Source organism: Bos javanicus, chromosome 29 (assembly GCF_032452875.1).
Source record: "Bos javanicus breed banteng chromosome 29, ARS-OSU_banteng_1.0, whole genome shotgun sequence".
NCBI classification, from domain to species: domain Eukaryota; kingdom Metazoa; phylum Chordata; class Mammalia; order Artiodactyla; family Bovidae; genus Bos; species Bos javanicus.
In genome coordinates this window covers 42045853-42072960 of record NC_083896.1, presented here as the reverse complement: position 1 = coordinate 42072960, position 27108 = coordinate 42045853, and the positions used below count along the sequence as shown (strand labels likewise).

General features: G+C 39.6%; 1 protein-coding gene across 1 annotated transcript; it reads right to left on the bottom strand.

Moving 5' to 3' along the window:
* Positions 1–373: 373 nt before the first annotated feature.
* LOC133241354 (solute carrier family 22 member 10-like) lies at positions 374–25588 on the bottom strand. Its single transcript, XM_061406725.1, has 10 exons — positions 25082–25588; positions 24025–24128; positions 20011–20165; positions 19740–19908; positions 18152–18275; positions 15533–15648; positions 5949–6163; positions 4282–4390; positions 2800–3003; positions 374–479 (listed from the first exon to the last, which is right to left on the bottom strand). Exons 1-10 carry the CDS (start codon positions 25463–25465, stop codon positions 419–421), a joined length of 1641 nt encoding a protein of 546 aa, XP_061262709.1. The 5' UTR covers positions 25466–25588; the 3' UTR covers positions 374–418.
* Positions 25589–27108: the final 1520 nt, after the last annotated feature.

Sequence of the window (27108 nt, the reverse complement as noted above, 5' to 3'; positions counted from 1 at the left end):
GAAGAGAAAAAAATGTTTTCTAACATTCATTCTATGTGGGCACCATTGTTCTGATCATGGAATTATATTCCAAGAAATTATGTTTGTGTGTGTGTGTGTGTGTGTGTGTGTGTGTGTATGCTTAGTTGCTCAGTCGTGTCCAACTCTTTGACTCCATGGACCATAGCCCACCAGGCTTCTCTGTCCATGGGATTTCTCAGGCAAGAATAATGGAGTGGGTAGCCATTCCTCTCTCCAGGGGATCTTCCCAACCCAGGGATTGAACCCATGTCTCCTGTTTAATTGCAAATTAATGCCATGATTGTAAATGGGATTCATTTTACAGTATATTTTCTTGTTAGTATGTAAAGATAAAGGAAAACTCCCATTTTTTTCTTCATGTTTTTATTTTTCTCACCAGTCATCTCATGAAATTCACTTAAAATTTTGTCACTTTTATGTAGAAATCTTTTTCATTTGCTTCTCTTGAGACTGTTTTGCTGGAAAAACAAAACAGAAGCAAATCAACCAACCAATTAGCAAATAGAAACAAACATTAAAAAACAGAAAAAAAATAAGTTTGGATGCCCTCCCTGCACAAGTAAAAACTGATCCTCTAACCATCAGCTTCTTATAATCCAGTAAAACCCATGAGAGATTGACATTGATGCTGCAAAACCTGTTGACAAGAAAGCAAATTTGAAGGATGCTGCTCTCACTTGTCTCTTTAGATCTCTGGCCAATGACATCTTTGGAAAGTCAAGAGGCAAATGGGAAATGTTAACCCCATTTGCTATGCATTGAAATGTGTCCCTTCAAAAATTCATATGTTATTTAAAGAGTTGTGTTAATAAAAGAAAAAGTTTCTTAAAAATGCATATGTTGAATCATCACATAGTACACCTTTTAAAATTCCTATTGTACATCCTAAATAAACAATTTTAATTTGTCAGTTATACCTCAATAAAGCTGGAAATAAAAAAAAATTCATATATCCAAGTCTTAACTCTCAGTATCTAAAATGTGACATTATCAAATTTGGAAGCATGGTTCTTGCAGTTATAATTAATGAAGATGAGGTCATCCTGGAGTAGGTTATGTCTCTAAACCAATTTGACCGGTGTCATTATACAAAGAGGATATTTGGACATAGAGGCATACCAGGGAGATGCCATGTGAAGATTGGAGTTACGCTACCACAAGCTGAGGAACTACCAGAAGCCAGGAGAGACCTGAATCAGACCCTTTCCTAGAGCCTTCAGAGGGGGTGTGGCTCTACCAACAACTTGAGCTTGGACTTCTAAGCTCCCAAACTGTGAGAAAATACATTTCTGTTGTGTGATTCACTCAGTTTGTGGAACCTGATTATAGAAGCCCAATGTCACAAAGATACCATATTTCTCACATTAAAATACTTTTACTAGTTTCTTTTTCCTCCTATCCTTGATACTTTCATTGAAGTGTAGTGACAAAATTTGCCTGAATCTTACAGGCTCATAAACAAGATTAATTTCTTTATTACCATTTCTTTTTTTTCCCCTATAATATGATTTATTTGTTTTAAACTATAATAAATACCAACAATTTCATACCAAGAGAAAAGTGTAAATAATCATTGTAATAGGATAATTTCTACAGCTTGTTCCATTTTTAATGATAATTAATTTTTCTCTCAAAGCTGTTGAATCTCTCTTGCTCAGAGAAAGAGATCTTATCTAGTTAGTTGAAATGCCTTAATTCAAATTAGGTAAATTGTTTTATGAAACAAAAAATCCAAATTTCTTCATGAGGTTAGAACCCATTCATTGCAAACAATAAAATATATGATGTTGGAAACACATACATTTAAATATGAGTTATTTTCATATCCCAGATCTATTTTACTCTGGGCACTGAATGATACAGCATAGAATGACTAACACATTGCACTTAAACAGGAATGGGAAACAATAAAGAAATGACCAAAACCTCAAAGAGTTCAGTTCATTACTTCTAACCAGTAGTGAAACTCTGTGAAATATTGCTTGTTATTATTTTTTTAAGTTGTCGCTTTGGTCCTCTGTCCCCCTCCAACTGTCAGCCATTTCAGGTGGTTTTCCTAATCTCAAATGCATACAGTGAGATTTCTCTAAAGTGCTGTTTACACTTACTGTTTCCACTTCCTCATCTCTCATTATTTATTCAGTCTTCTCAGACTTCCGTCCATGTTTTTCCACTGAGATAAGACTTGTCTAGCTAAATGTTTTGGTCAAGTTGTTGTTGATATAGCATGACACTCCCAGTCATTCTGTATGAGTGATCATGCCTCCAGATTAAAATTTCCTTTCTAATATCTCAGGCTCTTGTGGATCCCTGAGTTGGGAAGATCCCCTAGAGAAGGGAATGGCTACACTCTCCAGTATTCTTGCCTGGGGAATTCCACGCACAGAGGAGCCTGGAGGGCTACAGTCCATGGAGTCACAAAGAGTCAGATACAACTGAGCAACTAATATTTTCTTTCTTGTGGACTGAGTATCCATGGACATAAATACCGTCATGAAGGCAGGAGGATATGCCATCACAATAGAGCTAATTATCATCTCTTTAGGACTAAAACTACCAACAAGAACAAGATATAGAGGATCTCTGCAGTCTAGACTGGAACTTGTAATGGATAGACATGACCTCGCCACTCATGAAGGCGATGGCCCAAGATAGACGTATTCCAGACAAGGCTTATCTCCCCCAGTGATCTGAAGGACCCACGTGGTGTGTTGCCTTTCTCACCCACAGATCCAAAGCACACAGTCCCTCCCAAGAGATGGTAGAAGGTTTACTCACGTATTTTCCACATCCTGGATAGTGTCAGACAGAGGCATATTTCTGGTTTCAGGTTGGAAAAGGACAACAAGACCAGCAATGATGGGAAAGACTCCGTAGATGATCCAGGGCAGGGTGGGTAGATACACCACTAGGGTCATCAGGAGAGGAGCCAGTGCTGCCCCACACCTACTAACCATTGCATCTAATCCAAAAGCTTTTGCCCTAAGGGATAAACAAGAATATATAATAATCCAGTAAAAATCCACATTTGTAACTTATGATCTATTTTTGATGTGATTATGTAACACAATAAAACATAATTATTATATATGTATGGGCTTTATGAAAAACACTTGATTTTGTGGTTTGCTATGTGCTTTTCCATCTGTCTTTGACAAGATTGAGATGTGTTAGACCCATTTTCATCATTTTAAACAGATGCATTGAAATACTGTTCAGTATAGTACATGGCACCAAGTCATCTTTAACATTTATATTAAAACATCACTCTTTAGAAAATCCATATCCAAAGTCAACAGTAATTAAAATCAAATCCACATTTTGTTTTTATTTCCTAATATTTTTGGTACTTCACATTTCTTTTCTAGGCATTTATTTTGTCTTTATTTTTATGAATATTTAAAATATTTACATTTTGTATAAAAATTCTGTAACCTATTTTCATTCATTATTTTTTTTTCAGAGTCTACTAAATTTTTTATTAAAATGGAAATTCCTAGGTAATAACTTGGCAAGGACTTTTGGGGGTAGATTTTCTCAATTTAATGTCAAAAAACTTCTTTGAAATCTTGCATTGTCTCAAATTATATTCCAATTTTGCATGTAATTTTACCTCCAATTTGGGTCTTGGTGGGAATAGTACAGGAAAATTTCTTTAAAATGTTGTATTGGTTTTGGCCGTACAACAACACAAATCAGCCATAATTATACATATATCCTCTCCCTCTTGAGCCTCCTTCCCTTCCCCCCATCCCACCCCTCGAGATAATCACACACCAGGTCGGGCTCCCTGTGTTATATAGAAGCTTCTCACCAGATACCTATTTTACACACAGTAGTGTAAGTATGTTTATGCTACTCTCTCCATTCGTCCCACTCTCTCCTCCTCCACTGTGTTCACAAGTCTGTTATCTATGTCTGCATCTCCATTCCTTCCCTGCAAGGAGGTTTATCAATACCATTTTTCTAGATTCCATATACATGCCTTAGTATACGATATTTGTCTTTCTCTTTCTCACTTAGTTAACTCTGTATAACAGGCTCTAGGTTCATCCACCTCACTAGAACTGACTGATTCGGTATTTTGCATTTCTGTTTTACACTCATACCTGGAACTTACAAATGGTAGACTACCACCTTCTTACATGTGGAATTAGAACATTTTCCTGGTCCCTTCCCTAAACCACAAATTTTATTAAACTATTGGACACTATATATCAAACTTTAACCAGGCTTCCCGAGATATAAAAAGTCTTATACTTGAGAAGAGTGGGCATGAGTTCATCACAGTGGACACAGTAACTGGTGACAGCAGCAGCAACACAGCTGATTCCCACACTTGCCAAAGCCACACGCAGAGGCTGCATTTCTGGACAGAGGAAGATCAGTGGGGTTAAGACAACTGTGTGGAGACAATCAGCATCCAACAAGCTTAGTCAAGACCAACAGCTCTATAGACTATTTGAACATTTGTTGTAGAAAATATTACAATAGTAGAGATCATGGAGTCTTTTATAATCTGAGAGATATAAAATTATCAACATAGGTTGTAAAATGTACATAAAATGATCCGGATTAATTATAGCAAATCTCTCTGCATATCTGAGATTTGACAGAGAACAGGAAGAAAAGGTGAGTCTGGTAGAAATTTGCATCTACTTATTCTGTCCAATACTTATTATATTTTTATTGTAGAAGGTAGAACTGTCATGTGGAAGACTCAGCTCTAAAGTTAAGGACTTCACAATTAAAGTGTAGAATTTAAAGAGACCGGTCATCCTAGGTTCCTTGGGATTTAGGAGGTTTTAGCAATGTGGGATTCTCATGGAAAAAATCAGGAAACTCAGGTAAACCTCAGTGAGTCAATTGATCTAGTGTAGAAACAGCATTGCCATGGGTATGACACCAGAGAGTAATAGGAAGACAGGACTGCTCTGTTAGTGGAAAGGCTAAAGAGAACCCAGGTCTACCTCAATGTTAGACATGAGGAACCAGGAAAGGAAACTTTTGTTTGGATAACAGAACCACTAAAAAAAAAAAAAAAATCTGGAGAAACAGTTTTCTGCACAGTATAAAAAGAAATCTAGTTATGGCTTTATAATATTGTAAAGAACACTTGTAAGGGAGTAAGCTTGTGTCATTAGTGACATTCTGAGAAGCAGAGCCTGCCCATCTCTAATGCTGTGCAGCACATTCCTGCACTGGGAGATGGTAAAGTATTGTGCCCATTATGGTTCTCCTAATCAATACATATTTTCATTCTATTAACTTATAAAGTAATCTAACATGGAATGGACAGGGATTTTAATCTGCTTAAATCCTGTTCCTGCTGTTTACGCCTTCATTCCTTGGAAAAAGGAGATTTCTTTTTTTTTTTTTTTTTCATTTCCTGCTGCTGCTGCTAAGTTGCTTCAGTCGTGTCCGACTCTGTGCAACCCCAGAGATGGCAGCCCGCCAGGCTCCCCTGTCCCTGGGATTCTCCAGGCAAAAACACTGGAATGGGTTGCCATTTCCTTCTCCAAAGCATGAAAGTGAAAAGTGAAAATGAAGTCGTTCAGTCGTGTGCAACTCTTCGAGACCCCATGGACTGCAGCCCACCAGGCTCCTCCGCCCACGAGATTTTCCAGGCAAGAGTACTACAGTGGCGTGCCATTGCCTTCTCCCTTCATTTCCTGAGAGACTACCATAAACAAGAGCTGTAGTCATGGTGACTTAACAGTCTTATTTGCCCTTCACTGACCTTTGTTTTTTGTTTTCCCAAAAAATATTAACAGAAAACCTCATAAATAATCAGATTGGTTTGGGGGAATACTTAGCTCAAAATATGAACCTGTCTTTAAACCTAATTTCAGACAAGTGTGACCAATTACAGTCCCTGAAGGATGGGGAAAGACCCTTCCTTTCCCCAAAGTCCAGTCTCCCCTCACCTTGGGGCACAAACATGTTGGCCAAAATGGAAAGTCCCACCAGGAACAAGAAAAGCATCTGCGTTGGTCGACGGCCCTTGTAATTCAGTACTAGAAGTGCAAGACATCGGGCTAAGGTGGTAAGAGCTCCAAAGATGACCTGGAACAGGAATATATTGCTTCCAAAGTGCTGTAGATTCAGAGAGATGCCATAAAGGGGTACTGTGACAGCAAACCTGCAGTGAACAAAAGAAGAAAGATGCAGGCCATAAGGTTTAGAGCCCAGGTGCTGCAGCTGATGATTTTATCCACCCAGGCGGCTAAAGAATAAAGTCTCAACCTAGTTTCTTCAATTTTAGATGGTAAAGTTACCATAAATAATTACATGGCTATAAATGAAAACAATATTCCTTTTGTCCTTTTTGGAGTTTCTAAGCAAAGAGTTATCAGTAAAAATATAATGTGACTCAATCGCCAAACTGGATGGTACAGAGAATTTGAAAACATAAGCATTAAAACTAAAAATTTAGGGAAATAACTTCTTTTTGAGGGTTGTCTGTATGCAGAAAGTCCTCCCTTTCTTCACCCAAAGCCAATACTGTAAAGCACTTCCCTTTTCTGAACTAGTGAGTGAAACTGCAAAGAAGCTACCTGGGTCCCCTTGACTTGGCAGCATAGCATGCTGGTGTCCAAACAGAATTCTGGGAAATTTAAAGTTCATATCAGATTTCATGGGGCTAAAAGCAAATGTAAGAATGCAGGAAAGCAAACATGCACCAACTGCACCATCAGATATGGAATCAAAGATTCCCGGTGAGGATCTACCTTTTAACCAAGGAGCATCTAAGGGAATGGAATCCACTTTAAGGATCTACTTCACCAGAGAGATCTAGACTTAGAAATTGCAAGAGAAGAACCCACTAGAGCAATTGCAAACAGGGCTTCTCTTGACCATTATCTGTACTTTTCCCTTACATTCTGATCGTCTATGATTCAGAAACATAAGTTCATGTCCTAGTGGATATGAAAAGGTCAAAAAAGCACAATGTAGTTAAGTGAATCAGCAGTCTACTGAGATATGTCTGGAAAGAGATAAAATATACTGTTCAATAGTCACTTTCTTAAGTTTGGCAGTGGATATATACTGTTTTGTGTGCTTTTTTGGTCCATGTGCATACATCTTCAAAAATTCAGAATCTAAAATTTCTCCTCCTGACTCTACCAAAGCATTCCCTCAAGAGATAACAAACAAGACTTTCACAGAAGGCCATGTACTAACACACACAAAAAATGTATCCAAATTTTAAACAAAAGTCCATCAATATTGAAGTACATATAAACACTGTAGTGTATTCATGGAATGGAAAACAAAAACACTAGGGAGGAGAATGGGAGAAGGCAATGGCACCCCACTCCAGTACTCTTGCCTGGAAAAATCCCATGGATGGAGGAGCCTGGTAGGCTGCAGTCCATGGGGTCGCTAAGAGTCGGACCTGACTGAGCAACTTCACTTTCATTTTTCACTTTCATGCATTGGAGAAGGAAATGGCAACCCACTCCAGTGTTTTTGCCTGGAGAATCCCCGGGACAGGGGAGCCTGGTGGGCTGTTGTCTATGGGGTCACACAGAGTCAGACGCGACTGAAGCGACTTAGCAGCAGCAGCAGCAGGGAGAATAATCTACTGTTACATGCACCTGAATGCGTGAGTCTATATGAGTGAGCATGAGACACAGGGGCCGTTCCAGAACCCTTTATAATTTACTTTATGTGAAGCTCAACATCAGGGCACACACGTCTAGAGTGAAGGATAGCAGAACAGCTGTTAAGTTTTGTTTGGCAAAGGAGAGGGTGGTTGAGGAGAGAAAAGGGGTGGTGCTGGTGGTGGTGGTAGTGGGGCACTCCATGGGATTTACAATTTTCTATCTTGATCTGTATGTTGGTTACATTTTTATATACTGACATACTCATTGATTTATATATTTAGATATATATTTAAATATTCCTGATCTCTTCGTGTTTCTGTTTGCAACACTTGCATCAATGAAAACTGAAAGAAAAAATAAAGACAATTAAGTATGCAAATCTGTACTGCAATAGAAGTTCTCAACATCAATCTCCAGTGAGGAGACTGATAGTGTGATATGACATAATGAACTGTTTATAATATAGTCAGCTCCATGTGAGTCTTATTTGCTGTGTTTTCCTCATCTTTCTTTTTAAATTTTTTTATTTAAGGATAATTGCTTTACAGAATTTTGTTGTTTTCTGTCAAACCTCAACATTAATCAGACATAGGTATACATATCCCCTCCCTTTTGAACCTCCCTCCCATTTCCCACCCCACTCCACCCCTCCAGGTTGATACAGAGCCCCTGTTTGAGTCTCCTGAGCCATACCACAAACTCCAGTAGGCTATTTTACATATGGTAATGAAAGTTTCCATGTTACTCTCTCCATACATCTCACCCTCTCCTTCCCTCTCCCCATGTCCATAAATCTATTCTCTATGTCTGTTTCTCCATTGCTGCCCTGTAAATAAATTGTTCAGTACCATTTTTCTAGATTCCGTACATATGTGTTAGAATACGATATTTATCTTTCTCTTTCCAACTCACTTCACTCTGTATAGTAGGTTCTAGGTTCATCCACCTCATCAGAACTGACTCAAATGTGTTCCATTTTATGGCTGAATAACATTCAATTGTGTATATGTACCACAACTTCTTTATCCATTCATCTGTTGATGGACATCTAGGTTGCTTCCCTGTTCTAGCTATTGTAAATAGTGCTGCAATGAGCAATGGAATACATGTGTCTTTTTCAATTTTGGTTTCCTCAGGGTATATACCTAGAAATGGGATTGCTGGGTCATATGGAGGTTTTTTTCATACCATCTTCCACAGTGGCTGTATCAATTTGCATTCCCACCAACAGTGAAAGAGCATTCCCTTTTCTCCACACCCTTTCCAGCATTTATTGTTTGTAGACTTTTTGATGATGGCCATTCTGATCAGTGTGAGGTGATATGATATTTCATTGTAGTTTTAATTTACATTTCTCTACTAATGAGCAATGTTGAGGATTTTTCATGTGTTTGTTAGCCATCTGTATATCTTTGGAGAAATGTCTGTTTAGGTCTTTTTCCCACTTTTTGATTGGGTTGTTTGTTTTTCTGGCATTGAGTTGTATGAGCTGCTTGTTTATTTTGGAAGATAGTCATTTGTCAGTTGTTTTATTTGCTATTATTTTCTCCCATTCTAGACTTGCCTTTTCACCTTGCTTATAGTTTCCTTTGCTGTGCAGAAGCTTTTAAGTTTAATCGAGACCCACTTGTTTACTTTTATTTTTATTTCCATTACTCTAGGAGGTTGGTCATAGAGGATCTTGCTTTGATTTATGTCATGGAGTGTTCTGCCTATGTTATTCTCTAAGAGTTTTATAGTTTCTAGTTCTACATTTAGGTCTTTAATCCATTTTGAGTTTATTTTTGTGTATGGTGTTAGGAAGTGTTCTAATTTCATTCTTTTACATGTAGCTGTCCAGTTTTCCCAGCACCATTTATTGAAGAGGTTGTCTTTGCACCCATTGTATATTCTTACCTCTTTTGTCAAAAATAAGGTACCTATAGGTGCGTGGGTTTATTTCTGGGCTTTCTATCTTGTTACATTGGCCTAGATTTCTGTTTCTATGCCAGTACCATACTGTCTTGATGACTGTAGCTTTGTAGTATAATCTGAATTCAGGAAGGTTGATTTCCTCCAGCTCCATTCTTCTTTCTCAAGACTGCTTTGGCTATTCGGGATCTTTTGTGTTTCCATATGAATTGTGAAACTTTTTGTTCTAGTTCTGTGAAAAATGTCATTGGTAATTTGATAGGGATGGCATTGAATCTGTAGATTACATTTGGTGGTGTAGTCATTTTCACAATATCGATTCTTCCTACCCAGGAACATGGACTATCTCTCCATCTGTTTGTCATCTTTGATTTCTTTCATTAGTGTCTTATAATTTTCTGTGTACAGTTATTTTGTCTCCTTAGTAAGTTTATCCCTAGATATTTAATTCTTTGTGTTGCAATGGTGAATGGGATTGATTCCTTAATTTCTCTTTCTGATTTTTCAATGTTAGTATATAGAAATGCAAGGGATTTCTGTATCGTGCAATTTTACTAAATTCACTGATTAGCTCTGGTGATTTTCTGATAGTATCTTTAGGGTTTTCTATGTACAGTATCATGTCATTTGAAAACAGTGAGAGCTTTACTTCTTTTCCAATCTGGATTCCTTTTATTTCTTTTTCTTCTCTGATTGCTGTAGCTAGGGTTTCCAGAACTATGTTGAATGATAGTGGTGAAAGTGGACATATTTGTCTTGTTCCTGAGCTTAGAGAGAATGCTTTCATTTTTTTCACCATTGAGAATAATGTTTGTTGTAGGCCTATCATATATAGCCTTTAGTATGTTGAGGTAAGTTCCTTCTATGCCCATATTTTAAAGGCTGTTAATCATAAATGGGTGCTGAATTTTGTCAAAGGCTTTTTCTCCATCTACTGAGATTGTCATATGGTTTTATCTTTCAATTTGTTAATATAGTATATCACATTGATTGATTTGCATATATTGAAGAATCCTTGCATTCCTGGAATAAATCCAACGTGATCAAGGTGTATGAACTTTTTGATGTGTTGCTGAATTCTGTTTGCTAAAATTTTGTTGAGGATTTGATTTGTGACCCAAGATATGGTCTATCCTGGAGAATATTCCATGTGCACTTGAAAAAAGGGTGTATTCTTCTGTATTTGATGGAATTTCCTGAAGATATAAATGAAATTCATCTCATCTAATGCATCATTTAAGACTTGTGTTTCCTTATTAATTTACTGTTTTGATGATCTGTCCATTGGTGTGAGTGGGGTGTTAAAGTCTCCTACTATTATTGTATTACTGTCAATTTCTCCTTTTATGTATGTTAGTGTTTGACTTAGGAGAAGGCAATGGCTCCCCATTCCAATACTCTTGCCTGGAAAATCCCATGGACGGAGGAGCCTGGAAGGCTGCAGTCCATGGGGTCGCTAAGAGTCACACGACTGAGCAACTTCACTTTCACTTTTCACTTTCATGCATTGGAGAAGGAAATGGCAACCCACTCAAGTGTTCTTGCCTGGAGAATCCCAAGGATGGGGGAGCCAGGGGTCTGCCGTCTATGGGGTCGCACAGAGTCAGACACGACTGAAGCAACTTAGCAGCAGCAGCAGCAGTGTTTGTCTTATGTATTGAGGTGCTCCTATGTTGGGTGCATAGATATTTACAATTGTTGGTCTTCCTCTTGGATTGATCCCTTGATCTTTACGTAGTATCCTTCTGTATCTCTTGTAGTATTCTTTCAGGTCTGTTTTTATCTGATATGAGGATTGTTACTCCAGCTTTCTTTTGCTTCCCATTTGCATGGAATATATTTTTCCATCCCCTGACTTTCAGTCTATATGTGTCTTGAGGTCTGAAGTGGGTTTCTTGTAGACAGCATATATACAGGTCTTGTTTTTGTATTCATTCAGCCATTCTGTCTTTTGGTTGGAGCATTTAATCCATTTACATTTAAAGTAATTATTGATATGTATGTTCCTATTGCCATTTCCTTAATTGTTTGGGGTTGCGTTTTTAGATCTTTTTTCTTTTCTTGTATTTCTTGACTATATAGGTCCCTTTAACATTTGTTGTAAAGCTGGTTTGGTGATACTGAATTCTCTTAACTTTTGTTTGTCTGAAAAGCTTTTTATTTCTCTATCAATTTTGAATGAGATCCTTGCTGGGTACTGTAATCTTGGCTGTAGATTTTTCCCTTTCAGTACTTTAAATATATCCTGCCATCCCTTCTGGCCTGCAGAGTTTCTGCTGAAAGATCAGCTGTTAGGTGTATGGGGTTTGCCTCATATATTACTTGTTGCTTCTCCCTCGCTGCTTTTAATATTCTTTCTTTGTACTTTGTCTTTGTTAGTTTGTTTAGTATGTGTCTTGGTGTGTTTCTCCTTGGGTTTATTCTATATGGGAGTCTTTGTGCCTCTTGGACTTGATTGACTATTTCCTTTTCCATGTTGGAGAAATTTTCAACTATAATCTCTTCAAAAAATTTCTCATAAACTTTGTTTTTTTCTTCTTCTTCTGGGACCCCTATAATTCAAATGCTGGTGCATTTGATATTGTCCCAGAGGTCTCTGAGACTATTCTCAGTTCTTTTCATTCCTTTACTTTATTCTGTTCTTCAGAAGTTATTTCCATCATTTTATCTTCCAGCTCACTGATTCATTCTTCTGCTTCAGATATTCTGCTATTGATTCCTTCTAGAGTATTTTTAATTTCAGTAATTGTGTTGATTGTCTCTGTATGTTTATTCTTTAGTTCTTCTAGGTCTTTGTCAGTTGATTCTTGTACTTTCTTCATTTTGTTTTCAAGGTTTTTGATCATTTTTACTACCATTATTCTGTATTGTTTTTCAGGTAGTTTGCCTATTTCCTCTTCATTTATTTGGACTTCTGTGTTTCTAGTTTGTTCCTTCATTTGTGTAGTATTCATTCATTTTTTAAACTTATTGGGTTTAAGGTCTCCTTTTACCAGACTTCAAGGTTGAATTCTTTCTTCCTTTTGGTTTCTGCCCTCCTAAGGTTGGTGCAGTGATTTGCAGAAGCTTCATATAGGGCGAGATTTTTGCTGAGTTTTTGTTTGCTTGTTTGTTTGTTTGTTTTTCCTCTGATGGGCAAGGCTGAGTGAGGTGGTAATTCTGTCCGCTGATGATTGGGTTTTAGCACTCACAGGGTGCTACTGGTGGTTGGGGTCTTGTATTCAAGTGGTTTCCTTTCTGTGAGTTCTCACTGTTTGATACTCCCTTGGGTTAGTTCTCTGATACAAGTCTAGGGTCTTGGAGTAGGTGCTCCCACTCCAAAGATTCAGGGCTTGACCTCTGGTCAGGGACAAAGATTCCACAAGTGGTTTGTTATGGAATTAAGTGAGATTAAAACAAAAATGCAAAAATGAGAAACAAAAGATGAACCTCAGACAAATGGCAGTTACAAAGTCAGGCAAATAATAATCAAAATAATGAAATATACACATATACATATACACCCATAAGCAAAGTGAAAACAGTCCAACAAAAATAAAGAACACAGTAGATTGACCTGGCAAACAAAAGAAATAAAAAATATATATATTTACCAGTTAAGAACAAAACTAACTAAAAGACAAACTGGAAAACAAAACTAAAGCAAGGTGCCAAGTGGGGAATAAAGCAATGAAAACAAAACTAACAATTATGTTGAGAGGAAAGGAAAGAGAGACAGGAAAGAAAGAACAGATATGCAAAGTTAAATAGAGGTAGATGAAGAAGATTTGTATATATTAATGATTAACTGCAGGGGGAAAAGAGTAGGAAAAACAAACAAAGGAATAAATGTAGAATAATAGTTATAGGTTTAAAAGATTAAAATTTTAAAAAGAGGAAAAAAAAAAAAAGGAAAACATCACAGAACTGCAAAAGCCCAATGTAGAGGCAGAGGTTTATATCAATAATAAAAAAATGTCACTGAAAAAAAAAAAAAACCTCAAAAGCTTTATTAGGTTTCATAGTGCCAATAAAATCGACAATTACAGCAGAGCAAGGGAAAAGGGAAAAAGAAAAAAGAAAAAAAAATCCAAAAGAATCTACAGAACAAGTCAAAACATAAGAATAATAAATGTTTTTCTTTTTTTTCTTTCTTTCTTTCTTTTTTTTTCTTGAGTCACTGCTGTCAGAGTCCTTTCCCTCGCTGGGAGTCACAGTCCACCTCACCTCCCTAGACTGCTCTCCAACACTGTGCTGACCTCTGGACCTGCTGTGGGGGCAGCTCAGATTCTAATCTGGTCCTACTCCTATGTGTTCTTGCTTCCAAGGTCCACAGCTATCAGAATTAGTGCATTTTCTTTTGTGAGAGCTCTCAACAACATTTTATATACTCCATAGACACAGATTTCACCTAGTTGATTGTGTGGATTTAATCTGCAGCTTGTACAGCTTGTGGGAAGGTTTTGGGTCTTCTTCCTTAGCCACACTGCCCCTGGGTTTCAATTGTGGTTTTATTTCCACCACTACATGTGGGTCATCCACTGGGGTTTGCTTCTGAGGTTGCCCTGGAGGTTTTGGGTTTGCCCCTGTGAGGGCCAGGTGTGGAGGTGGTGCAGCTGCTTGGATCACAAGGGTTCTGGCAGCACCAGGTACTCAGGGAAGTTGGCAGCTACAGCAGCAGGAAATATAGTGATCTGGAAGGGTATGGCAACCAGTATTGGCCAATATGCTCCAGTATTCTTGCCTGGAGAACCACTTTCCCTGACAGGGAAGCCTGGCAAGCCACAGTCTATAGGATCATAAAGAGTTGGTCATGACTGAAGTGATCTTGTGTGCATAGATGCAAGACATTTTTTGCCTGTGGCAGCTCTGCCCCAGTGAGAGTTGAGCATGAAGTTGGCGCAGCTGCTTGGCTTGCAGGGACCCTAGTGGCACCAAGTGTGCAGGGACACGGACTGCCTCTGCTGCAGGAGTTATGGCCCTATCAGAGTCATTCTTTGAGCCTCTTGTAGCTGGTGGTCAGAAGGCCTCTTTGGCCATTCTTTCCTCCTAGCTTCTCCTATTCAGGCCCTTGGAGGGCTCCCTTGCCTGGAGTCCTTCTCTCTTGTTCCATATATCAGGCACATAGAAGGATCCCCCTGGCTGGAGTCCTACTCTGTAGATCGGCACATCAGTCACTGAAAGGAGCACCCTGGGTGGGGTCCTGCTCTGCAGTTCAGTGCGTCAGGCATTTGATGGGCCAGGCTTTCTATTGTTCAGCTACCAATGCTGGTGTGTGGAGAGAGAGAGGCTATGGTGATGGCTTCACCCCCTACATGTGACTCAGCAGTATCGCCTTGCTTCCATGGCTGCCATATTTTCTTCCATCAGCATTCCCCACCACAATCCATCCCCTGCCTAATCTCCTCTCAATCTGTCTCTCGACAGTCAACAGCACCCCTCGCCCTGGGATTGCTCCACAATCCCCAAACTCCAGGTCCCAGCCACTATACCTTCCAGGGGACCCACATCCCTGTCCAGGGTATGTATGGCTGCAGCAAGGACTGTCTGATTCTCATTTCATTTAGGCTGCCACAGATCAGCTGTTTCACTCTCAACCTTAAGTGTTTCTCCTCTGTCTTGGACAACTGTCCCACTGTGGGGACTGGACCCCTGCTTCAGTTCCCCCTCCCACCAAGGGCAGGTCCAGTCCTACTAACACTCCTATTTTTCCCCCTAGTTCCTTCATCCTACCGAGTTTTGCATGGTTCTATATATTCTTTTCCTCTGGTCAGGTACTTCTGTCTGCTCTCAACTGATATTCTGCATGCACTTCTATATCTGAAGGTGTACTCCTGATGTATCCGTGGAGAGAGATGCACTCCACGTCCACCTACTCCTTCGCCATCTTGTATTCTCTTCCTCATCTTTTAACCACAAATAAGCCCTCCCTCTCACAACACTGTTGTAACCTTTTGTGATAAACAGATTCATGTTCCCATTCAAGTTGTCATACATTGTGGGTAGCCCACCTCACAAAGAGGAGGAGACAGATCCTTTTACGCAGGTTGGGTGTGCGGAAAAAGTCAAACACAGTAGTTTTGGTCTGTGCTCCCTCCAGCTCCTCCTGCATGGTCACTCTCAAACCCTTGAACAAAAGCAAACAAGTATCATTTGCTAGTATAGTGCCAGGTATTGTGATGAGTGCCAGTAGGATAGGAGAGATGTGTGTCCTTTCTTTCTAGTGTAATATATTCAGGTATTACCTAAATCAAATCCCTTACAATTATACAGTGGAGCTGACAGATAGATTTAAGGGATTAAATCTGATAGACAGCATGCCTGAAGAACTATGGGTGGAGGTTCATAATATTGTAAGGAGGTGGTGACCAAAACCATCCCAAAGAAAAAGAAATGCAAGAAGACAAAGTGGCTGTCTGAGGATGCTTCTCAAATAGCTGAGAAAAGAAGAGACGTGAAAGGCAAAGGAGAAAGGGAAAGATATACCCATCTGAATGCAGAGCTCCAGAGAATAGCATTGGGTGACAAGGAAGCCTTCTTAAGTGAACAATGCAAAGAAACAGAGGAAAATAGAATGGGAAGGACTAGATATCTCTTCAAGAAAACTGGAGATACCAAGGGAATATTTCTTGCAAGATGGGTATGGTAAAGGACAGAAATGGCAAGGACCTAACAGAAGCAGAAGAGATTAAGAAGATGTGGCATGACTACACAGAAGAAATACACAAAAAAGGTCTGAAGGACCCAGATAACCATGATGGTGTGTTTACTCACCTAGAGTGAGACATCCTGAAGTGTGAAGTCAAGTGGACCTTAGGAGGCATTATTACGAACAAAGCTAGTGGAGGTGATGGAATTCCAACTGAGCTGTTTAAAATCCTAAAAGATGATGTTGCTAAAATGCTGCACTCAATATGTCAGTAAATTTGTAAAACTCAGCAGTGACCACAGGACTGGAAAAGGTCAGTTTTCATTCCAATCCCAAAGAAAGGCAATGCCAAAGAATGTTCACACTACTACACAATTACACTCATTTCACATGCTACAAGGTGATTCTCAAAATTCTTCAAGCTAGGCTTCAAAGTACACAAACTGAGAACTTCCAGATGTACAAACTGAATTTAGAAAAAGCAGAAGAATCAGAGATCAAATTGCCAACATCTGCTGGATCATAGAAAAGGAAAGGAAATTCCAGAAAAACACCTACTTCCACTTCATTTACTATGCTAAAGCCTTTGACTGTGTAGATCACAACAAATTGTGAAAAATTCTTCAAGAAATGAGTATACCATACCATTGGTATTTCTCATGGCCTCCTGAGAAACCTATCAGCAGGTCAAGAAGCAACAGAATGGACATGGAACAATGAACTGGCTCAAAATGGGAAAGGAGTACGTCAAGGCTATACATTGTGACCCTGCTTGTTTAACTTACATGCAGAGTACATCATGCAAAATGCCAGGCTGTAAGACTCACAAGCTGGAATCAAGATAGCCAGGGGAAATATCAACAACCTCAGATATGTAGAAGATACCACTCTAAAGGCATAAAGTGAAGAGGAACAAAAAAGCCTCTTGATGAGTGTGAAAGAGGAGAATGAAAAAGCTGGCTTAAAATGCAGCATTCAAAAAACTAAGATCATGGCATCCAGTCCCATCACTTCATGACAAATAGTTGGGGAAAAGGGGGAAAAGTGGAAACAGTGGCAACTTTTATTTTCTTCACTCTAAAATCACTATAGATGGTGACCGCAGCCATGAAATTAAAAGACACTTGCTCCTTGGAAGAAAAGCTATGACAAACCTCGACAGTCCATTAAAAAGCAGAGATATCACTTTGCTGACAAAAGTCCGTATAGTCAAAGCTATGGTTTTGTAGTCATGTACAGATGTGAAAGTTGGACCATAGAGAAGGCTGAGCACCAAAAAAAATGATGTTTTGAATTGCATGCAAGAGACTCTTGAGAGTCCCTTGGGCAGCAAGGAGATCAAACCAGTCAGTCCTAAAGGAAATCAACCCTTAATATTCATTGGAAGGACTGATGCTGAAGCTCCAATACTTAGCCACCTGCTGCAAAGAGCTGACTCATTGGAAAAGACCCTGACGCTGGGAAAGACCGAGGGCAGGAGGAGAAGGGGGCGATAGAAGATGAGATGACTGGATGGAATCACTCAATGGAGGTGAGTTTGAGCAGACTCCGGGAGATAGTGAGGGATAGGGAAGACTGGCGAGGTGCATTCCATGGGGTCACAAAGAGTTGGACATGACTTAGCAACTGAACAATATTACACATGCAATCACAGGTGTGATGTTGATATGATGGAGTAGGTAAGGAGTTAAGGGATACTCCAGGAAATTAAATGATAACCATTAAATTTTGAAAATGAGAGCACAGAGGGGTCAGGGCATCCTGGAGAGTACATAGGATATACAATCAGTCAGGAAGTGAACTAAAGCTGAAAGCTTCTTTTCTACGAGCTTTATGGCCCTCATGGCCATAAAGAACCAGGGAATTTGTATTCTTAACTAGCTGCCCTTGTTAGAAAAGCAGCTTGTCTATCTCATTAGGAGAAGGCAGGTGTCAGTTTATGACTCACATTCAGCAGTAACCACCTTCCCTTTCTGCTCACCTCCATGTTCAGGGTTGCCTCGGCATTCTTCATTTCATTTCTGCGTGCAACTTTCTTAAGTTCCCTTAATCCTTGATCTGTTTTATTGGTGACAATCAGCCACCGTGCAGACTCCACCAGCCACCTGATGAAAGAAGGGCCCACAAGTGCAGTCAGTTCTCTCTTGCTTATTTGTCATATGGTTAATTACAGCTAATGCTTTTTGCCTTCAATCCGATATTCACCACTTCAAGTATTGGGTTAGGAAAAGGAGCTCATGTTTTGTTACATACTGCTAGGAAAATACAAGAATGACCACTTTATGTAGTACATTTAAAAGATGTTCTACATGCAAAGGATCATAGAGTTTGCAGTCAAATTGCCTCTCTGCTTACTCAGCAGAAGGCTTTCCAAGAGGCCTAAGAAGCTTAAGTTTGAGAGTCCCTCACTTGCATAATTCCCTCCAAAGCTAAGCATGAGATCCAGCACATTTGTGCACGTAGCATATATTCATAATATATATTATCTTGAAAAAAGAAACCCCCGAATGCATTTCAGTTCAGTTCAGTCACTCAGTCAAGTCTGACACTTTGCAACCCCATGGACTGGAGCATGCTAGGCTTCCCTGTCCATCACCAACTCCCAGAACCTGCTCAAACTCACATCCATCGAGTTGGTGATGCCATCCAACCATGTATGCTTTCAGGCCAACAAATATTGTCAATACTCCTGCCACTTCCAGCAATGTCGGTGGAATGCAAATGTAGGGAAGCCTGGTATGCTACAGTCCATGGGGTCATAAAGAGTCAGACAGCACTGAGTGAACAACAACAGCTCCATAAATGGGGGTCACCTATTTACATCTGCCCCAGTTTCCTTATCAATGAACAGAGACAATAAACACACCTTCCTGGTTAAGAGGAGAGAATGACGTAGCAGATGGGTCTGGTGTGGATTATCCTTTTTATTTCTGTCTCTTTGTACTCATGTCACTGTACTAAATCCATAGCAATCTTTCTGGGATCTACTGAATATGACTCTCCCTAGAATGGTTATAAGTGTAGGGATGAGATTATCCATAAATTACTTAAGGGAAGACAGAGTGGTGAACACATAATGTAAATCATCCAATCTGCATGTCATTTTCTGTTCTGGAGAATTTAAGCTGCTATTTGTTAAATTGCTCTATGAATACATTTTCTGCCTCTTCCTTTATCCAATTTAATATGCAACATAGAAAATCATTGAGAACTTGATTGTATCATATTCATTCCAAAGCCAAAAAATTGAAGCTTTATCTTTCAAAAATACTTAAGTATATATTTTATATTAAGAAAAATAGTAATGGAATAACTCAATGACATAACACTGGGTAAGACTTAGGAAGCAAAATGGCAGAAAATACCTGGAACTCCCAGGCAGAAAGCTCATTGTTATTCTGTGTTCTGCTTCTCAAATCTCAAATTGAACAGAGTAAACAGATGAAAGACCCTGGTTTAGGCAGAAACAATAAGAAAGTGTTCAGGAAATAAGAAAATCAATATATCCCAATTCAGCAAGCATTTTCATCCCAGGTTCCCTTAAAACACAGTGAGAGAGATGCTCATACCTTGAGGAGAAAGAGAAGACAAAGAAAGGGACAGACACCACCAGCTGCAGGGTGCGCCACTCTCGAAAGGCAAAAGCCAGTCCTCCCAGCATCATCTGTCCAATACTAATAGCACAAGTTATCAGCATTGTTACCATGGCTTTAGACTGGGACCTTGTCCACTCTGCAACTAAAGGAAAACCCAATAGGGATATTAATGTTGTCTAAGGGTGAAATTTCAAGATCAAATTCAAGGCTTGGAAAATGAAGAAGGACAAAACTGTTGACTTACTGAGCAACCAGTTATTTGTTATGATGGCCACAGCAGAACAGCCTGACCAGAAGCGAAGCAAGCTGTAAATGAGGAAGGTGGGAGCAAAGGCTGTGCAGGTCCCAGAGATGGCGAGCTGGAGCAAACAGCACCTGAGAATCAACTTTCGCCCAAACCTAAGAAACAGAGAGTCAGCTTAGATTACGGAGATAGTGATAATTTGTGGTAAAAAATTAAAAAGACATACTTTGACGTTTAGCTGCTGCTGCTAAGTCGCTTCAGTCGTGTCCGACTCTGTGCGACCCCATAGACTGCAGCCCACCAGGCTCCCCCATCCCTGGGATTCTCCAGGCAAGAACACTGGAGTGGGTTGCCATTTCCTTCTCCAATGTGTGAAAGTGAAAAGTGAAAGTGAAGTCGCTCAGTCGTGTCCGACTCTTAGCGACCCCATGGACTGCAGCCTACCAGGCTCCCCCGTCCCTGGGATTCTCCAGGCAGGAGTACTGGAGTGGGTTGCCATTTCCTTCTCCAATGCATGAAAGTGAAAAGTGAAAGTGAAGTCGCTCAGTCGTGTCCGACTCTGTGCGACCCCATGGACTGCAGCCTACCAGGCTCCTCCGCCCACAGGATTTTCCAGGCAAGAGGACTGGAGTGGGGTGCCATTGCCCTCTCCATTGACATTTAGAGAATGTTTTAATAAGTGATTCTTTGTATCTGGAAGCTTGAGTACACAAGAGCCAGGTCAACAATGGAAATAGCTTCAAGGTAACATTCCTTGTTACCTAAATAAGCAGGTATAATGTTACCTAAACAAGTGTTATAATGTTTTATATAAAAAAAAATTACCAAAACTTCATCACGCAGTCATCAGGAGACCCGACCCAGGGATCAAACCCAGATTTCCTGCAATGCATGTAGATTCTTTACCATCTAAGCCAGCAGGGAAGCCCATTAAAAAACTACAGTGTTGGAAATTATAATATACTATAAGCACTCATTGTACTAACTTATGTATTTAGCAGAGTAGAGAATCTCTATAGTGTGTAGTGCTGCGGCCAGCACAGTAGGTAGGGATCAAAAGCGGTCGACGCACAGTTTGGAAAAAAGAAACTAGAGACAGAATTAAAGTTTTAAAGATGGGACTGGGGGACTCAAGACCTCGTGGGTCAAGAGCCCTGTTTCTCTGAGCCACATCACTTTTATTTAGTGTCTTGGCAAGCAGAAAGTATCTACTGTGTTACAATGAAGTCAGCTTCCTGTGTCCCCGGTCACATCTCCCGTTTTATTGATTACTCTAAACTGTTATTTTCTTGTACAAGGGCTACCACCTAACTGGAGGTCATAGACCCGCACATGCCTTGGGAAAACATCTTAGTGTGTGCACAAGCAGTGTTCTGAACTTGCGCTGACCCGGCGTTCCAAGGTCCACACTGTGTTTTTCCTTAGTTTAGCAGGGTATGACAGCCCCAACTGATGTACTTTTATTTGGGTTATACTGTCGGGGATGGGGAGCCTGGTGGGCTGCCGCCTATGGGGTCGCACAGAGTCGGACAGGACTGAAGCGACTTAGCAGCAGCAGCAGCAGTACTGCTATATTTTGCTTTTATTCTTTTCCCACGATGATTTTCTCATGGCTTAGCCAGAGCAACAGGCGGCTGACTGTTAACCCCTGCAGTGCAGGACACAAGAGGGCTAAAAGTGTACTTTGTTCTCTAGCACCAGACAGGTTAAGATGCAACTGATGCAAAAGATCAGTGAAACAATGCATCAAAGTTGTTAAGGTTTATGTAAGAGTAACACTAAATTTCCATGTATTTGTAAAAATTCCAATTTTCCTTCTGCTTATGTTTTCTAATTTCATTCTGTTGTAATCACAGAAAATATTTTTTAAAAAGGTTTTTTAAATAACATTTTTTGGTAACAATAACCCTGTGTACGAGACAGCAAAAGAGACACCGATGTATAGATCAGTCTTATGGACTCTGTGGGAGAGGGAGAGGGTGGGGAGATTTGGGAGAATAGCATTGAAACATGTATAATATCATGTATGAAAAAAAAATCTGAAAGTCTGTTACTCTTTAAAAAAAAAAAGTTAGCGCATGCAAAAGAACTGAAAAAACTAAGTCATTCATAGTCACAAGCAGTTTACCATTTGATGTGTTCTTCTAGGTCTCATTTGTGTATTTTCACTATAAGCATCCATTTTTATGTAATTAAGATCGTACAGTTATGTATCATGCCATTTCACACATCTTGAATACTTGCCATTAACCAAAAATACACTGTGCTTAGTCACTCAGTCATGCCCAACTCTTTGCAACCCCATGGACTGTAGCCCAACAGGCTCCTCTGTCCATGGGGATTCTCCAGGCAAGAATACTGGAGTGGGTTTCCACGCCCTCCTCCAGGGGATCTTCCCAACCTAGGGATCAAACCCAGGTCTCCCACATTGCAGGCAGGTTCTTTACTGTCTGAGCCACCACTCAATCTTTAAGGAAAAAAACATAATCGTGCCTTTCTTGGTGACAAAAATTTCAGAGAAGACAAAAATGGCAACAGGTCTCTAGACAAAGATACTGGCAGAGCTATGATTGAAACACTACATTCACTTCATGTTCAGTTTAAAATGATACATAAAGCAACAGAGTACACAAAGTATAATGCTTCTAAGAAGATTTATTATTCAAACTCAGCTATTAAAGTATTAGCAGGGAGGTGTGTTTTCGTTGAATTAATTACTTAACAATGCATTCCTGTAGTACAGCCAGGAGATGCACACACATCAGTGGTTATCATCAAAATACAAATATGAACACATCCACACCCAGCCCTCCCTCTATATTTCCTTCTACCCCTCTGCTGCCAACCTAGATGAATAAGTCATGACTCACATTTCTCAGAGATTGTTTAACAATTCCACATCTAAGATGTTGCCTTTTATTTTTATCAATTAGAACAAAAATATTTACAGATTGGTTAATTCACTAGTCATACTTTGTATCATACATTGTCACCTCAGGACATCTAAAAAGCCTAGAAATCTTGCAAAATTTTCTGATTTTTGGCTTTGAGCCTCATACATGGTCAAGTCTGGAGAATGCTCCACGAACCAAATGTGTATTCTTTCATCAAGAAGGGAGTTTTATCCAGGTCTGTTAGCTCTAGCAGTTTGTAGTGCTGCTCACGTCTTGTATTTCCTTACTATTATTTGGCTTAGATGTTTAATCCATTACTAAAACTGAAGTACTGATGTTCTCAGCTATGAATACAGAACTACTTTGCCCTTCAGTTATGTCAGTGATTGTTTCATATATTCTGAAGCTTTTTCTTTAATGCAATATTGCTATTATTCTGTCTCTAAGATGTGTCTGACTCTTCTCAATTCTATCAACTGCAGCATGCCAGGTTGCCTTGCCCTTCACTATCTCCTGCCTGCAATGCGGGAGACCTGGGTTGGGAAGATCCCCTGGAGAAGGAAATGGCAACCCACTCCAGTATTCTTGCCTGGAGAATCCCATGGACATAGGAGCCTGGTGGGCTACAGTCCATGGGGTGGGTCGCAAAGAGTCAGACATGACTGAGCAACTTCACTTTCACTTTCACTATCTCCTAGAGTTTGCTCAAACTACTTAAAGCGATCTACAGATTCAAGGCAATCCCTATTAAATTATCAATAGCATTTTTCACAGAACAAGAACCTCCTGTCTTGAAGCACCTTCCTCTTCTTCCCATTGGTAACTCCTTCTCAACTTTATAAATGAAGTTTATGGTAGTTCACCTCTAAGGATTATTCTGAAATTCCCTTCAGATGTTATGGAGGTGACATTTCTGTGTCCAGTACAGACAGCCCAGTGGCAACAAAATGTCATCCATCAGAATGAGTCTAATTCTACATTTCCATCTATAACTTCCTGGGAACCAAGGCAACCCACAGTGTAAATTGTGTATGGGAACTCAGTAATGACTTCTCTATGAAACAATCATAAACTGTGAAAACACGCAGTGGAAGGGCAGCAGTGATTGGGAGACACTCACCTGTCTGAGAGATGGCCGTATACGAAGCCTCCCACCTGCATTCCAGCCATGAATACAAACTGAACCACTGATTTCTGTGACTGGTGATCACATATGAGGTCCCACTGGAAAAGAAGGAAACCAGCACAGAGGAGCACCACAGCATTTTAAAGCTCTCAATGAGTACATTCTGCTTTCCTTTCTTACATTTACTCGGCTCTACTATTTAAGTCCCAGTTTGAGCATGGCTTTTCTAGAAATTCTCAACTCAATCTTTCAGATTTTATCAGGACAAATCTTTATATTCACTTAGGACTACATACCTCAGTGATTCTCAATCTTTTTGATACACTGAAAATAGTTGAGTTTTTTTTTTTTTTATCACTGATATTTGGATCACACCTAGAGTGAAATACACTGATTTGTTTCTCTACAATTAGTCAGGAGATGGAATTTTTTAAGGTTAATAGAAGTCCTTCCAATTACAACTAGGCTGAGAACATGCAACTAAAAATAATTTTTCACACATTATATCAAACATGTACTGATCTAAACATCAACCTCCTCATTAAATTTTAAGTTTGGTGACAGTAAAGTTCATATCCAGTTTGCTGATTTCCTCATTCTCAATTGTAATTAAAAATGAAGTTAAAGTATTAGTCACTCAGTTGTGTCCGACTATTTGTGACCCATGCACCAGGTTCCACTGTCTATGGAATTTTCCAGGCAAGCATACTGGAGTGGGTAGCCATTCCCTTCTCCAGGGGGCCTTCCTGACCCAGGGATCAAACCCAGGTCTCCTGCATTACAGGCAGATTCTTTACCATATGAGCCACAAGGGAAGCTGTGATTATAATGTAAGTTCTTGGCAATTTAAAAAGATAAGCAAAAACCAATACAATATTGTAAAGTAAAATTAAATAAATAAATAAATAAATAAAAAGATAAACAACCACTGAAAGGATAAAAGAGAACTCATTACATTATCTTCTCAGTAACTGAAGATTTGAACAGTGTCTATTTTATGTTATTCTAAACATCCACACCAAGTACTCAGAAGAGGAAAATGGGGCCTTACCTCAGTCACGATGGTGGAGGAGAACAAGCTGTGGTCATACACCCAGCCGTCCATACAGGGCTCCGTGTCCAGGCCAGTCATGTTGGCGAAGGTCCTATTCAGGTGAAGGAGCTGCCACTGGGGGTGGAGGAAGCGATGACACTTCTCTGGCTTTAAGTTTGAATCCAGTGGGATGGAGATTCTCAGGAGGACATCAGGGCTGAGGATCTCAGTGGCATTATCCAGGATGTAGACCCAGCAGCGATGACCAGGAATGGCAGCAGTGAAATTCTCCAACAGTATATGACAGGCTGCTATCCCAACAAGAGGAAGAGCTAAAACCATCTGAAGGATCTGGAATTTTCCCAGGCCACCAACTTCATTAAGGAGCTCCTCAAAAGCCATTGTGATGAGGCAAACGGAGGGAAAATTTTCCTTTCATTAATTCACATGGAATCTACGTGACTTCACACCAGTTTGTCATCAACGGTTCTCGTCACTTCGCTGCTGTAAGAGAGCAGTGGAAGAGTTTCCTCAGTCCTTCTGGAGTCACGAGGTATTGGCTTTTTAGTAAAGTCATAGAGAAAATTATTTACTAAAGATTCCTCTATCTGATGAACGTTAAATCTGTTTAAAGGTTTACTCACTTAATGCGCTTGTCCTCAGTGATTCTGTAAAATCATCACTGGACCTTGACATGAACATGGTTTTTAAATAATCTAAGATAAACCTGCTACACAGTCTTCGGTCATTTCTGGAAAACAGAATTTGAGAGATACAGAAGTGAATTGCTCTATGAATTTTCTGTGGAAAGAACAGAAAGTGAGTGCTTTTCTTGTTTATACTGACTTTAGGCTATAATAATTAACAAAATATAATCCCTTGTTTCTAATTAAAGCAAAGTGAATTGTGGTACAATTACTACCTTTTAGCAACTGCTATTGTGCTTCAGTTTCAATCACACTAGGAATACACAATGATTTTAAAATCCTTCAAATAAAGATACTGAAGAAAGACAGTGGTAAGATCACCTAAGGGTTTATCTTCTGAGATTTTCACTTACAGAATATATTAAGGGTCTTTTATGTGCTACCAGTCAGAACCTTGATGAACTGATCATTTTATCAAAATGTGCCCAGCCTTGTTATCTCTAGGAATGTTCCACTATACCTACATGAGTATGTATTTACTCACTTCAGTATAACAATTCCAAGTTTCTTGTACTTACAGTTTACAAACTACAACTTTCCAATCCTCTATGTTTTAAAAAGTTTTTATTCATTTATATATTTTTGGCTGTGCTGGTCTTCATTGCTGCCCTCAGACTTTCTCTAAGCTGTGGTGAGCAGGTGCTACTCTTCAGAGTGATGTGTGGGCTTTTCATTGTGGTGGCTTCTCTAGGAGCATGGTCTCTAGGGCTTCAGCAGTTGCAGCACAGGAGTTCAGTCATTGTGGTGCTTGGGCTTGCTCCACAGCATGTGGAATCTTCTTGGACCAGGGATTGAATCCATGCCCCCTGTATTGGCAGGTGGCTTCCTATCCACTGTACCACTAGGGAAGTTCCTCGTTCATACTTTTCATTGAAATGTTTATTGATATTATTGAAGATTCATTGCAGGAGCAAGAAAAATATAATGTACATGCACTTCACTCAGTTTCCCCCAATAGTAATATTTATAAAATGATAATATGATAATCACAGCTAACATATTGACAGTTACACTGTCTCCTGATCTTATTCAGGTTTTCCCAGTTTTGCCTGTACTTGTATTTGTGTGTTCTTGTATTTAGTACCAGAGTTTTATCATCTGTGTATCTTTCTGTGCCCATCACCACAGTCAAGATACTAAAGAATTCCCTCTCCAGAGGAATCCTTAATTTTGTACTATTAGAAATATGCCACCGCCCCTTGCTCCTGTCATTCCCTTTCCTACCTTTGGCATCTAGTAATATGTTTTCTGTTATTTAACCTCAGTCATTTAGAAGTTGTTATGTACATTACCAGAGAAGGCAATGGCACCCCACTCCAGTACTCTTGCCTGGCAAAT